General features: G+C 34.2%; 1 protein-coding gene across 1 annotated transcript; it reads left to right on the top strand.

Annotated features, from left to right (window-relative positions):
• Positions 1-382: 382 nt before the first annotated feature.
• LOC120599935 (olfactory receptor 6C6-like) lies at positions 383-1302 on the top strand. Its single transcript, XM_039859099.1, is given in 4 exon segments — positions 383-994; positions 996-1155; positions 1158-1226; positions 1229-1302. Coding segments are annotated over 4 exon segments (915 nt in total).
• The last annotated feature ends 13073 nt before the right edge of the window (positions 1303-14375 follow it).

Genomic DNA, 14375 nt, shown 5'->3' with positions numbered 1-14375 from the left:
TAAAAAACAACTAATAGATGAGAAAGAATTTAGAGTTGACTATAGCATGTAATTATGTGTCATTGACAAATTCAGACTGGCAAAACCATTGGTAAATGGATAAATTAGAAAAGCTTTAGGTCAAATACATACATTTTAGCTAAAATATATATGTTTTTAGCTAATATATATTTATTTAGTTAATATGTATTTATTTAGTCAACATATTTAAGTTAATTTATGTACGTTTAGGTCAATCTATATACATTTGGCTCATTTATATATATTTAGGTTAATATATAGGTTATATTATATTATATTCACAGATACCCTTTCAACTGCTTTTTTTCTTTTCCTATGTAGATTTGATAAGGCTCAGAAAAGAAAAATGAAGAACTAGTCAATGGAAATAGAGTTCATTTTCCTAGGACTGACAGATGACCCACAATTGCAAGTTGTGATTTTCCTGTGTTTATTTTTTAATTACACATCAGGTCTGATGGGAAACTTAATCATTATTCTCCTCATTCTGCTGGATCCTCTCCTCAAGACACCAGTGTATTTCTTTCTCCAAAATTTCTCATTTTTGGAAATGATATTCATAACAGTATGTATTCCCGGGTTCCTGATAACCATTGTGACTAAAGATAAAACCATTTCATATAATAATTGTGCAGCTCAATTATTTTTTATTCTTTTACTGAATGTTACAGAATTTTACCTTCTGGCTGCCATGTCCTACGACCGCTATGTTGCCATCTGCAAACCACTGCATTACTCGATCATTATGAATAGCAAAGCGTGCTATCAGCTTGTTCTCAGTTCTTGGGTAACTGCATTCCTAATCATTTTCCCCACTTTGGTCATGAGACTCAAGCTGGATTTCTGTGCTTCCAGAGTAATTGATCACTTCATGTGTGAAACTTCTATCCTGCAGATCTCTTGCACAGATACACATGTCCTAGAATTGATGTCTTTTGTCTTTGTTGTGGTGACACTTGTGGTCACTTTGGTGTTTAGTAATTCTCTCTTACACTTGCATCATTAAGACCATTCTGAAATTCTCTTCTGCACAGCAAAGGACCAAAGCTTTTTCCACCTGTACTTCCCACATGATTGTTGTCTCCCTGACTTATGGTAGCTGTATCTTTATGTATATTAAAACCTCTGCAAAAGAAAGAGTGATGTATCCAAAGGTGTATCTTTGCTGTATACCTCAGTTGCCCCTTTACTAAATCCCTTCATTTACCCCTAAGGAACCAGCAGGTGAGAGAAGTCTTCTGGGATATGTTTCAAAAGATGTTATGTTTTTCAAAAACATAATTGTAAAAAAAAAAAAATGCTAAAAATCACACCTTTACCATAAAAACTGAAGAAGCATGTTTCATGTACTTTAATATTAAATTTTGGGGGGGTGACATTGATTAATGGGTTTCAAGTGTACAATTAAATAATACATCATATGTGTATTGCATTGTGTGTTCACCACCCAAAGTTAAAATTCCTTTCGTCACCTTATATTTGACCCCCTTTATCCTTATCTATGTCCCCCTCCCCGCTCCCTCTGGTAACAACTAAACTGTTGTCCATGTCCGTGAGTTTCTGTTTGTTTGTCTTGTTCATTTGTTTCTTTCAGTTTTATATCCCACACATGAGTGAAATCTTATGGTTCTTAACTTTTTCTGTCTGACTTATTTTGCTAAGCATGATAATTTAAGATCCATCCATGCTGTATTGCAAATGGCAGTATTTCATCTCTTATGGCTGAGTAATATTCCATTGCACGTATACGCCGCATCTTTTTTATTGAGTCATCTGTTGAAGGACATTTTGGTTGATTCCTTATATTGGCCACCATAAATAATGCTGCAATGAACATCAGGCTGCACATATCTTCATAGACAAATGTTTTCAAATTTTTGGGACTGATACTCAGAAGAGTGATTCCTGGGTCACATGATAATTCTATTCTTAATTTATTTCTTCTGAATCATTTTTTCTACCTCATACACAGTCACCTTACATAGCAGATTCTCTTGAAGAATTCTGTAGCTCATTTCCAACCCTTATTTTTTTCATGTTTTAAAATGCACAGATACCTACACACACAAACGGCTTCTTCTTCAAATTACTCTTACTTAAATGACACACATGCAATCTGCATTCTTGAAGGAATATTCCTTTTGAAGCAAGTATATATCTGACACTAGAAAACAAAATAGCATATGCAAAAATATTTCATAAATTATAAAGCATACATACATTTACAATGTTGTGACATCCACATTTAATATTATTTCACTCAGTTTTACTTTTCTTACTTTCCTACAATTTCTATAATCAAAGCTTTAACTGTCTCAGAAACATACTGGGCTACCATGGTTATTCAGAGATGTGTCAATAGCTCCTTGAAGACAATAATTTACTGTAATCTAAGGTTGAATCTAGTAAATCTCTACGGGTATTATTCCATTAAAATGAAATACCTCATTGCATCTGATCAGGTCCTCATATCTTCACTACAAAGGCCTCAATTCATTTCTGAGTTCTAGTCCAGTCTCTTAACATGTACCTACAACATTATTGCCAAAGTGGTCTTTTATCACACAGATCTGGCATGATCTTTCTCCAGCTTAAAAGTCTTTGTCAAATATTCTCATGACTTTCAAAATGAAGTTCAAATCTCACATAAAAGTCCCTCTACCAGGCTTTCTGGTGTTCCTACAATATTGTGTCCATGTCTCTATCATCACCTGTTAAATGACACAAAGATCCTTGATTTACTTGCCTTTACTATAAATAAACTGACAAGCTCCTTGAAATCATGGGTCACATCATTGAAAATATTTATTTAACAATTACTCATATAACTCTCATCCTGTGTTAGGCACTTTTTAAGTACTTACATATATTATTTTATTTCATACTCATAAGAAACCCTATGAGAAAAGCACTACTTTCCCATTTTACAGATGAGAGAAATGAAGTACAATTGACTTCATATTCTAAGCTCCTAGTATGTTACTTGGCAGATAGAAGGGAGTCAGGTAAATGAGGTATTTAAGTTCTCTGCTAGATCCAGGAGAGCAAAGTGTCCTTTATATGGATGTCTGCACTTCCATGTGGACACCATCTCCCTGTATCCTGATTTTCCATCCAATTAGGAGTAAAGATAACTTCCAATATCATGTATGCTCCAATCCAGAGCAAAATAGCTTCTGTGCATCCTGGGTTCAATGACAAACTGCATTTTACAATTCTTCCATCTAAAATCCACTTAAGGATTCATATTAGGATCCCAACCCTGTTTCCTGGGGGATGACATTTATGTATTTGATTTTCTTCCAGAGGAAGAAATTGTAAAACTAGTTTGCACATTAACATTTTGAAACAAAGACAATTCTACAGTGTTCTTCATCACATCTGACTGTTAGAAGAAACATGCTTAATTGTACTAATGACTGCAATCCAGGGTGTATTGACTCATTTTGTGGATTAATGAATAAACAATGAAATATGAATTTAAGCCATGAAATTAGCAAACATCCTACTTATTTGTTTTGACAATGATTTTAGTTTGATTTAGCTACAAAAAGAGCAATTGACTTTGTAAAAGAAAACTTTCTGCTTTTAAGGCAACTTGACAGGTCTCAGATAATAAACTTCTACAGAGAATAAGAAAAAAGCCACCACCTTCTAAAGACAGATAAAGAATTGATAGGCTGATAGAAAAAAAAACAATGAGATATTACTTGTACATTAACATTTTAAAAGAGAGACTACCTTTTGTACGCACGTTAGTTGTATACAGTATCTTTAGAGGTTGCAAACCACACAGAACATTCTGCTTAAAGTGTGCGGACCTGAGGCAGGTGTCCGCTAGAATGTCACCCTCATAGCCTAAAACACAAGTTTCAGCAGCTTCATGTGTCCATGAAGTAGCCTCAGATTCCAAGCCTGAGCTCCCCCAAGGCCAGGTAAAGCAGTAAATAGACTACAAATACGGGGAAAGTCACAATTCTGTGAAAATGAACCATTGATAATTAGTACTACATTTCAACAGACTGGTAGGGTGCAGACTCTTTAGCATGAGCACTTTAGCAAAATGGCCTGAGAACCAGCTGATTGACCTCGTGATAGGTCCAGTGGTGGTCTACCTTTGCTGGCATTTCACAACAGCTGAGCAACTGATGGAGACCATGGAAAGGTCAGCGTGCAGCCTGACTGAGGCACAAGGAAGCAGTTCTCTTAAACATTCCATTTAGACTCAAATCTTCTTTGTCATGGGTGAAAAGACTTTGAAGCAGATGTTTTTTTAAAAATTAACACTGCAATTGCAGGTGGGTTTAGCTCCTGAACTCCTTCAGTCTGAGTGGTCATGCTAAAGTTTTCCTTTAGCTTCTAATTGTTCTATGTCTCCATAGCTAGTGATGATATGGCTACTGCTGGAATGGTGTTGATTTGAGGATCATCTAAATGTCAAGCCTTGTAATGACTGTGGGTGTATTAAACTCACATAGAGTGATGCCTTGCTAATTGGGCCTGAAGACAAGAAGCCTGGGGTCCTTGTTCTTTGCTCATAGTCACAGGAGATGTGTTACTTCTTCTGGGAGTAGATGCATTTTAGGTCTTCTCTCTAATTGTAGAAAGATGGTCTTTGCAAGTCAGTTGTGAATTTGTAAATTTGGTGTAAAAGACCTTCCTAAAGCATCTAAAATATATTTTGTAGGCATAAAAGCTGTGAATTATTTCTAAATCAAAAGTTGAAATACATTGAACATACTTACAGCAAAAAAAAAAAAAATAGAGCATGAGTTTTGAAATTTGGACTGGACCAAAAGATCCAGGTTGCTATGACCATAAGCAACATTGGGTTTCAAAAGCCAGTCTTCACACGAATACTCCTAAATCCAAAGGGAGCTTTCGTACCTTCTACTTTGGCTTTTATGTTTTCCAGGAAAAAAAATAAGTGCGGGGGCAAGATAATGTGGAGTTCACAAACTCCCATAGTTCCCTCCAGGAAATACTGTATGTAGTGTGTGGTTGTATATTGGAGGGACAACAGGGAAGTGAGCAAGAGAAAAAGAACAAAATTTCGAAAGGATGTCATTACAGAGATTTCTGAAAATCCATGGTACTAAAGAAGACATACAAGATCACCCAGCATCCCAGAACACTATGATAACAATGTTGGTGCTTTTCTTCCAGTCTTCTTTTCTATGTATTTATATGTATATCTTAACATTATTTGATCTATATTGCATAATGCACATTTTTTTCTGATACTATACTTAAGAATTTTCTTATGAAAAATCATCTCTAAATCTGTAAAAAAAAAAAAAGATAAAAGTTCAAGACTGAATAATATATTTATCCTTATCATAAATAATTTATTCTCTTATCCCGGACACATTAAAATATAGGTTATCTTTGCATAGTAGTATCATTTTTTCCATCATTTGTTAATTTTGCAGATAAAATTGTATCCTCCTGTTTAAAGGTCAATTATTAGATTGCTAGCGGCATTGAAATATTAAAATTATATAATGTTATAATATATAATACATTTATGATAACAGATATCAATAATTTCATAACCACTTTCATTTCTTTAATGGATTATCTGTTCATACTCTTTACACTTCTTTTCCATATCGTTTTAGCATTTCTTTCCAACATGTATATGCTATTATTATTTTAAGTATATTGTTTGCCTTATTTTATCTTTGCAAATTTATTTTTGCCACTTTACCTTCCAAATTTTTTTACGATATAAAGTTTTTCATTACATGGTATTCCATTCACTTAAAATCTTCATTAAATCTTCAAAAGTCCCTTGTAAGTAGGCACTCACCTGGAACCAATAATATTGTATGATGCGTAAGTGGTAGAACAATGTCGATTTCATTTAATTTACTATTTTCATAGTTCTATTAGAAAAGGCTAGTAGGAAAAGTTTTGATTGGTTTTTAAATTATACATTCATAATCTAAACAAATAAATAAGGATAAAAGCTATTATAATAAAGACATCACAAATAAATTCTAATATTTCAATGGTTTTGTAGTCCAAGCATAGTCATTATTTTCTGCAAGTTCTTTATGTTGAAATTCCATGTACTCACCATTAAAATGGAAAAAATATGTTTATAAAATTTATTTTAGAAATCTTTACATTTGGGGGGAAAATTGGCAAAGACGATAGAGGCTCTGTTCATCCCTCTGGTGACCAAATCAAAGTTATGATGGAAACAAAGAGCAGCAACAAGTAAAAATTGCCTGGAATGAACAAGCCATACAACTAGGGAGAAATCCAAGAAATCACCCTGCAACAGCAGAAGGTAGGACTGGGTGAGGACGCAGGGCTGCCCGGTCCCGAAGGGCTGAGTGAGACGGAGGCTGCCTCTTAAAGGGGCCATGTCCGTGAGCGCTTTGAGCACCAGTGCCGGCTTGGCTGTGCGCAGAGGGCACCAGGGACTTACAGAGAGACATTGTAGGAGTGAGGGCCAAGGCGAGACTCACTGGGTACAGGAGTGCCGGCACTATCCACTGTTCCCTGTTGAGCCCTCTCCCCTCCCAGTGCATGGACACAATGCTGTCATAGCTGAGGCATCATCAAACTGGATAACAGAGGTCACTCTCCCCAGAGGATTCCCTGAAACCCCACCTCTCCCAACTTGTGGCTCCACCCAAGCCTCAGTGAGTCAGGTGCTCCTTGCTGAGCAGCACCTAGACTCACACGCGAAGCAGCCGGCCTCGGTTTCTGGTATGGCCTTTTGAGGCAACTATAAGCACAGCATCTGTGGATTGCTTGCTGAACCTTAACAGGTGGCCTCGGAGGGGTAGAGGCTTGGGCTAAGTTTGGCCTGCAGTTGAACCCCTCTCTGGACTGTGCCACTGGACACCTACTTCACAAACCCACACTAATAAGACTAGGAGATTTAGAAGCTTTGCTTAGTACATAGAAACAGACAAAGAAAGCCAAAATGAGAAGACAAAGAAACAGGAGCCATATGAGAGGACAGAAAAGGGATCCAGATATAATGGAGTCAAGTAACCTAACAGATGCAGAGTTCAAAAACACTGGTTATGAAGATACTCAATGAACTTTTGGGAAGTGTAGAGAACTCCAACAAAGAGATAAAAAACATAAAAATAGAAATGGGAATTATAAAAGGAAACCAGTCTGAAATGAAGAACAGTCTGAGATGAGAAGTATATTAAATAGAATAAACAAAGGAATAAACAAAGTGAATGAAGAAGAGGATCAAATATCTTATCCAGAGGATGAGAACGCTAAGGACACACAATCAGAACAGCAAGAAATAGATGCCAAGACTTTAAAAATAATTTAAGGAGTATATAGGACACTATTAAGGGTCCAAATATCCGTTTGATCGGTGTAGCTGAAGAAAATTAAGATGTTGAACAGCTGTTTGAAGAAATAATGATGGAAAACTTCCCTTCTGGTGAAGGAAATGGACATAAAACCCCAGGAAGCTCAGAGAATTCCAAAAATCAGAGATCCAAAGAGGCCCACACCAAGACACATCATAATTAAAATGCCAAAGGTTAAATACAAAGAAAAAATATTAAAAACAGCAAGAGAAAAACAGATAGTTACTTAAAAGGGAACAGCCATAAGACTGGCAGCTGATTTTTCAAAAGAAACTATGCAGAAGGATAGAAGGGTTTAGCACAAAATATTCAACAGGATGAAGACCCAGGATCTAGAACTAAGAATACTTTATCCAGCAAAGCTATCATTTAGAGTTGAAGGATAGATAAAGAGCTGCCCAGACAAAAATAAGCTAAAGGAATTTATCACCACCAAGCCAGTATTACAGGAAATGTTGGAGGGACTTCTTTAAGAAGAAAAAACATGTATCAAAAACAGGAATAAAGAATGGTAACAACTATATTCCTATCAATAAATACCTCAAATGGAAAAGAATTAAGTGCTCCAACCAAAAGATAGAGTGGCTGAAAGGATAAGAAAACAAGACCCCTACATATGAAAAGGAAGGGTATGGAAAAAGATATTGCTTTGATGGACCTAGAAGGTATTTAAGTCAGACAGAGAAAGATAAACACTATGATTTCACTTATATGTGGAATTTAAGGAATAAAAAGAACAAACGAATCAAAAACAGACTCACAAATATAGTGGACAATTTGGTGACAGACAGAGGGGAGCGGGGTTGGGGACACTGGGAGAATGGGATGAAGGGTTAAAGAAGTACAAATTAGTAGCTGATGGATGATCACTGGGATGGAGAACATGGCACAGGGAATGTAATTAACATTAATACGTTGTCTAGGTGGAGGGTCAGGGGAGGGAAGGAACAATTGGGATCGTTTTACGAACAATATAAATGTCTAACCAATGTACTGTATACTTGAAACTAATTAAATAAAAATTTAAAACATAAAATATATACCTTTAATAAATCTAAAAAAAAAGAAATCCTTACATTTTATTCTAATGAAAACATTTCACAGTGCTACAGTATCTTATCCCCTCCAAGTCTGTAACTCGTTTTAAATAACATCTCGCATTACGTATTAGTTTCCAGAAAACATGACTTTGAATAAAATATACCTCATATAAGTGTAACTAGTTATATATAAGTTATTTAAGTAGACCTACTTAAATAACTTATATATAACTGTTATTTAAGTAGACCTACTTAAATAACTTATTTAAGTAGACCTACTTAAATAACTTATATATAACTGTTATATTGTGTATCTATGTTATTCCAGACATTATGTATCTATGTTATTCCAGACATTGTGAGGGGCTCGATTCTTACTTTAAGAAGCTCTCATTGCCTATAGGAGGCAAACACATAACCTCAATATAGCTATAAAGTATATAACTAGTATTGTAATGAAAGTCTACAAAAATGACATAGCACATATTAAATGGCTTCTAAGTAATTTTTGAGATCTGAGAGGCCTTTCAGGAGAAAGTAGTAATTATGCTGAAACTACAGTTATACATACGGAAAGAAAACTAAGATATAAGTGTATGCCAACAACACAGAGGTGTTAGATAAATCACATGCATTTGGAGATTTATTATATCTAATGCTTAGAACAAGACTTTAAGATAGTCAGCCTAGTCAGTAAAGGCTTCATCAAATTCACAGTGTGGGACACTGCACAGAAAACATATTTTTTAATGCCTCAGTTTCTCCATATGCAATTCACACTTCATAGTTCAGTAAACATATACAATTAGCACTTTTAGTCTTCAGTAAAAGATAACACTTATTTTTAACAATTCAAAAGTGTGTTGCAACTAATACTGGATGTACTTTTAAAAAGATAGAGGTATAAAAGCCATCCAATTTCTTGAAAAGGAAGGAGTAAAACTCTCGTTATTTCTGATGACATGATAACATATAGAGAGAACCTTAAAAAAAAAAACTGTTCGATCTGATCAATGAATTCAGAAAAGTAGCAGGTTACAAAATAAATATTCAGAAGTCAAAGGCATTTTTATACACCAATGATCAATTTTCAGAAAGAGAAATTAAGAAAACAATTCCATTTACAATTGCATCGAAAACTATAAAATACCTGGGAATCAAATTAACCAAGAAAGTAGAAACCCTGTTTTCAGAAAATTATGTCATAGAAAAAAGAAATTGAAGAAGATACAAATAAATTGAAGCCTATACCATGTTCATGGTTAGGAAGAATCAACGTCATTAAAATGGCCATACTACCCAAAGCAACCTATAGATTCAGTGCAACCCCTATCAAAATATCAATGGCATTTTTCAGAGAGCTAGAACAAATCATCCTAAAATTTATATGGAGCCATAAAAGAACCCAAATAGCCATGGCAATCTTGAGAAAGAACAAAGTTGGAGGTATCACACTATCTGTTATCATACTATACTACAAGCCTACAGTAATCAAAACAGCATGATACTAGCATAAAAACAGATACATTGATCAATGAAATAGAATAGAGCGCCCAGAAATAAATCCATGCCTATACGCTCACTTAATATATGACAAAGGAAGAATATACAATAGAGTAAAGACAGTCTCTTCAATAAATGGTGTTGGGAAAATTGGACAGATACATGCAAAAAAGAAGCTAGACCATCTTCTTACATCATATACAAGAATAGACTCAAAATGGATTAAAGACTTAAATGTAAGACCAGAAACCATAAAACTTCTAGAAGAAAACACAGGCAGTGAACTCTCTGGTATTACTAACAGGAATTTCTTTTCAGGTATATCTCCTTGGGCAAGGAAAACAAAAGAAAAAATAAACAAATGGGACTATATCAAACTAAAAAGTTTTTGTACTGCAAAGGAAACCATCAACAAAACAAAAAGACAACCAACTGTTTGGGAGAAGTTATTCAATAATGATACATCTGATAATTATCCAAAATTATTTATAAAGAACTTATACAACTCAACAACAAAAAACCCAAACAATCCAATTAAAAAATGGGCAGAAGACTTCTCCAAAGAGGAAATACAGATGGCTAGCAGACATGAAAAGATGCTCAAGGTCGCTAACCATCAGAGAAATGCAAATTAAAACCACAATGAGATATCACCTCACACCTGTCAGAATGGTTATTATCAATAAATCAAAAAGCAACAAGTGTTGATGAGGATGCGGAGAAAAGGGAACCCCCAAACATTGTTGGTTGGATTGCAAATTGGTACAGCACTATGGAAAACAGTATGGAGGTTTCTCAAAAAATTAAAAATGGATATACCTTTTGACCTAGCAATTGCACTTCTGGGCATTTATCCAAAGAAAACCAAAACAATAATTTGTAAAGATCTATGCACTTCAATATTCATGGCAGCACAATTTACAATAACCAAGATATGGAAGCAGATGGAAAGTAGAAGTGCATGAGAGAGGGATCAGTCATTACAGTGACCTGAGCCACTTTACTCCCCAGTTACAGCAATTCTAAGAATTAAATTTTGCTTTTAAATTAAAATACTTCTCTCATTTCTTCTAGAGAAACAATTTGCTCCCAAATTTTAATTTTATTATATTGTGATGATTATGCATCTGGATAGAAAAAAAAAACATGGAGAGAAAGGAGATGAAAGAGAGAGAGAGAGAGTTGAGAAGAGGCAAGAAGAGAGATTAGATTTCAACTAGATAGGAGATTTAATTTTTTAAGAATGTCTGAAATAGTCTGATCCTTATACAGATCTCTCTTCCATTTTCTGAAGGCCTGGATTCTCCTTATAGTATAAAATTATAGCATCACTTGATTTTTATTATGAAAATACACTTTCACATACTTTTATTCATTTTATCTCTGAGGAAAGTCAACCCAATGATCTCAGGTATCTTTTCTCAGATCACGTGGACAGTGCTATAAGACTTACATTACCATGGCCACAAACTTGCCCTCCTTTTTATCACCATCTTCATCTTCATCATTGTCATTATCACATTTCTAAACCATTCAAGTGTATGAATAAAACTGATTTAAATTTCTTGTTGACATATGAAATCACTGTTTCTGTTTATTCATTTTCTGACTTAATATATTTTTGAAAAAGAAAGTAAAATAATCTTGTTTATGGCAGTACTGTGTTGTCACAATTTATGTTTGATTTTTTTGCCACTCAGTTTTTATACTGCATTGATAGCAAATGATAACATGATACTTGTAATAATATATTAAATATATATGTGTAGTCGATAAATTAATTTTTATTATTCTGTGTAAATCATGGGATCAAATATATAAATTAAAAATTACCAGGGAGTAGAAGGTGACTAAATATGGAGATATTATTTAAAGGGCACAAAATTATAATCATAAGATGAATAAGTATGAAAATCTAATATACAACATGATGACTATAGTTATAATATTGTATTATATACTAAGAGAGTAGGTCTTAAATGTTCTCATCACAAAAAAATATTGTAATTATGCATGCTAGACTTGTGACAGGCTCCTGGGAAAAATAATTACTTTAGTAGTAATATAATTTATTTCCATACTTTTATCATTCTTTTTTCTCATTCTTCCTTCTGCAAAAAAAAAAAAAAAAAAAAATCTACCGTGCCCTGTAGAAACATACTTTTCAACAAGGCTGTCAAAGGTATCTGAACATATTACATGATCGAAGCATTCATAATGTCATAATCTTCAAAGAGTGTCCTATTTAATGGGTGGTAAATTGAACAAGAAGTTAAAAAAGAAATTTCATCTTTCTTAACTTGTCCCTAATACTGACACCACTCTTTGGGCAGAGCCAGTGGTAGACACAATGATTTGCAATTTCTGAAACCATGGTTTGGTTATTTTCAAACTATCTGGATTGAACTGCCTATTGCCAACTTATCATATATGACTTTTAAGTTGTTCTCTAAGTTCAGGAGAAACCAGGATACCATCTCAGAGTTCTCTTCCCTGTATGGTTCAAATTTACAGTTTGTCAGTGAGAGGACCTTGTGAAAAATTGGGAAGTCGGAAGAGAAACAGAGGCTAATATTCTACAGAGGTGTTCGTAGTCAGACTGGTGAGCAGAGGTGAGATCCATAGTGAATTTTCAGTGTGTGATAACTACCTAATTTAATGCTGAGACTATTGATAGGTGCCTTCCCAGAAATTACTGAGAACCACTGCCATTTCCCAAAAGCTTTCCTGAACCAGTCTCCACAGGACTTCAACCTGAGATTTTTGATATTAGTTTCTTCAATATTCTATCAAGTGTTCAAACATGGTTTCCTTAGTTCCTCAAAAGCAAATTGAGTTTTGAAGCACATTGCATTAAAAAAAATCATAGAAGGAGTTAATTTGGAACTGAGATGAGCTCCTAAAATGAGCAACAAAATGGTCAAAGATGTTCCTCCACATGTATCCTTTTGCTCTTCAAAGGACATTCCTGATGCTCTGTCTTGGAGATTAGGAAGTAAGGAGCAGAGTCAGCAAGACATGGAGAAGCAACCCCTTTCAAACTATTTCCCTTTGGCCAACAGCTTATTTCAAAGGATATTATGGAATGACAGAGGCTTTTAGCAATCGGCATTTCAGAATATAATATATACTGACTTTTCACACTGTTCAAAGTAAATGATTCAGTCTTGGGGAGAGATTCTTCAAAGAGTAAGAATATCAAGGCGTGGGAATAGAAGAGAGAAGGCAAGCTATGACAAAACGATACCGGAGATTCTATGAAATCACATCATCAAAAAGGAATGAACTAAGGATACATGCAATAGCATGGGTGAACCTCAAAACATTATGTTGAGGAGGTAAAGCCAGACATAAGTTCAAGCTTTGTGGTTTCCTTTATAAGAAATTCCAGAAAAGGCAAAATTAATCTATAGTGACCAAAAGAACAACACTGGGTACCTGGATCCAATGGCAGGCATAAGGAAAGGGGAATGACTGGGGTGAGGCAAAGAGAAATATTTATCATACTGTAAATGTTCTCTATCTTTATTATTATTGTGTGAGTGTCAATATTTGTCCAAATCCATTCATTTAAAATGATTATATTCACCTTTATGTAAAGTATACTTAATAAGTTTGATTAAACTGACACAACCAAAATGGATCAGGCATTTGAAATTTACAAATAGTTTAAAACATATAGAAAGATCCCAAACACAGATATAACTAAATTATACCTGAATTTCTTTCATGGGTTACTATCATTTGTAGGCCTAATAATATAATGTAATATAAACAATTTTAACCGAAGCCTGGAGTTCAATTATTTCTAAACTACACAATATCTAATAATGTTTACAAATATTTCATCATTGTAACTCTCCAGTTAAAACTTATTTATTAGAATCTCAGTTCCTTTTCACATTTTATACCCCTAATTATAGAACCCTTGAACCTTTAATTCCTTATTCATCTTTCAAGTTTCGGCAAAAATGACAATTTTTCTTGAAAGGCTACTTTGATCTTTAAAATTATTTAATTTTTCTCTCTTGTTCATCAAAAGTGCAATTACATGACAAAATAATGATCAGAATGATCAGATTTTGAGTTGTCTTTCACAGTTTCAGCAGAAGAGAATACTGAGTGGAGGAAACAATGCTTAGCAATTAACACATACATGTTGAAATAATCAAGTATATCTGGCAAGGTTCATTTTTTGAAAGCATTCAGTGTGTGAAAGTATCATTTATAAGAGACACTTCTAGTCGAAGATGGAATTTAATATTCTGATTAAAGAAGGCAGTTTACTACTAGAGACTAAAAAGTTATGTTCAGAAAGAAGAACAGAGAAAAGTACAGAGATCAGGAAGATTTAGTAAACCTAATATGATATAAATAGTTGAGGGAGAAATGGCATAGATATGAACTAATGAATTGAAAATTGTTTTCAATTTCCCATTCATGTTTCAACAACATA

Source organism: Pteropus medius, unplaced genomic scaffold (genome assembly GCF_902729225.1).
Source record: "Pteropus medius unplaced genomic scaffold, Ma_sr-lr_union100, whole genome shotgun sequence".
Taxonomy (NCBI): Eukaryota; Metazoa; Chordata; class Mammalia; order Chiroptera; family Pteropodidae; genus Pteropus; species Pteropus medius.
Note: the sequence above shows the minus strand (reverse complement) of the source record. Positions and strands in the feature narration are given on the sequence as shown.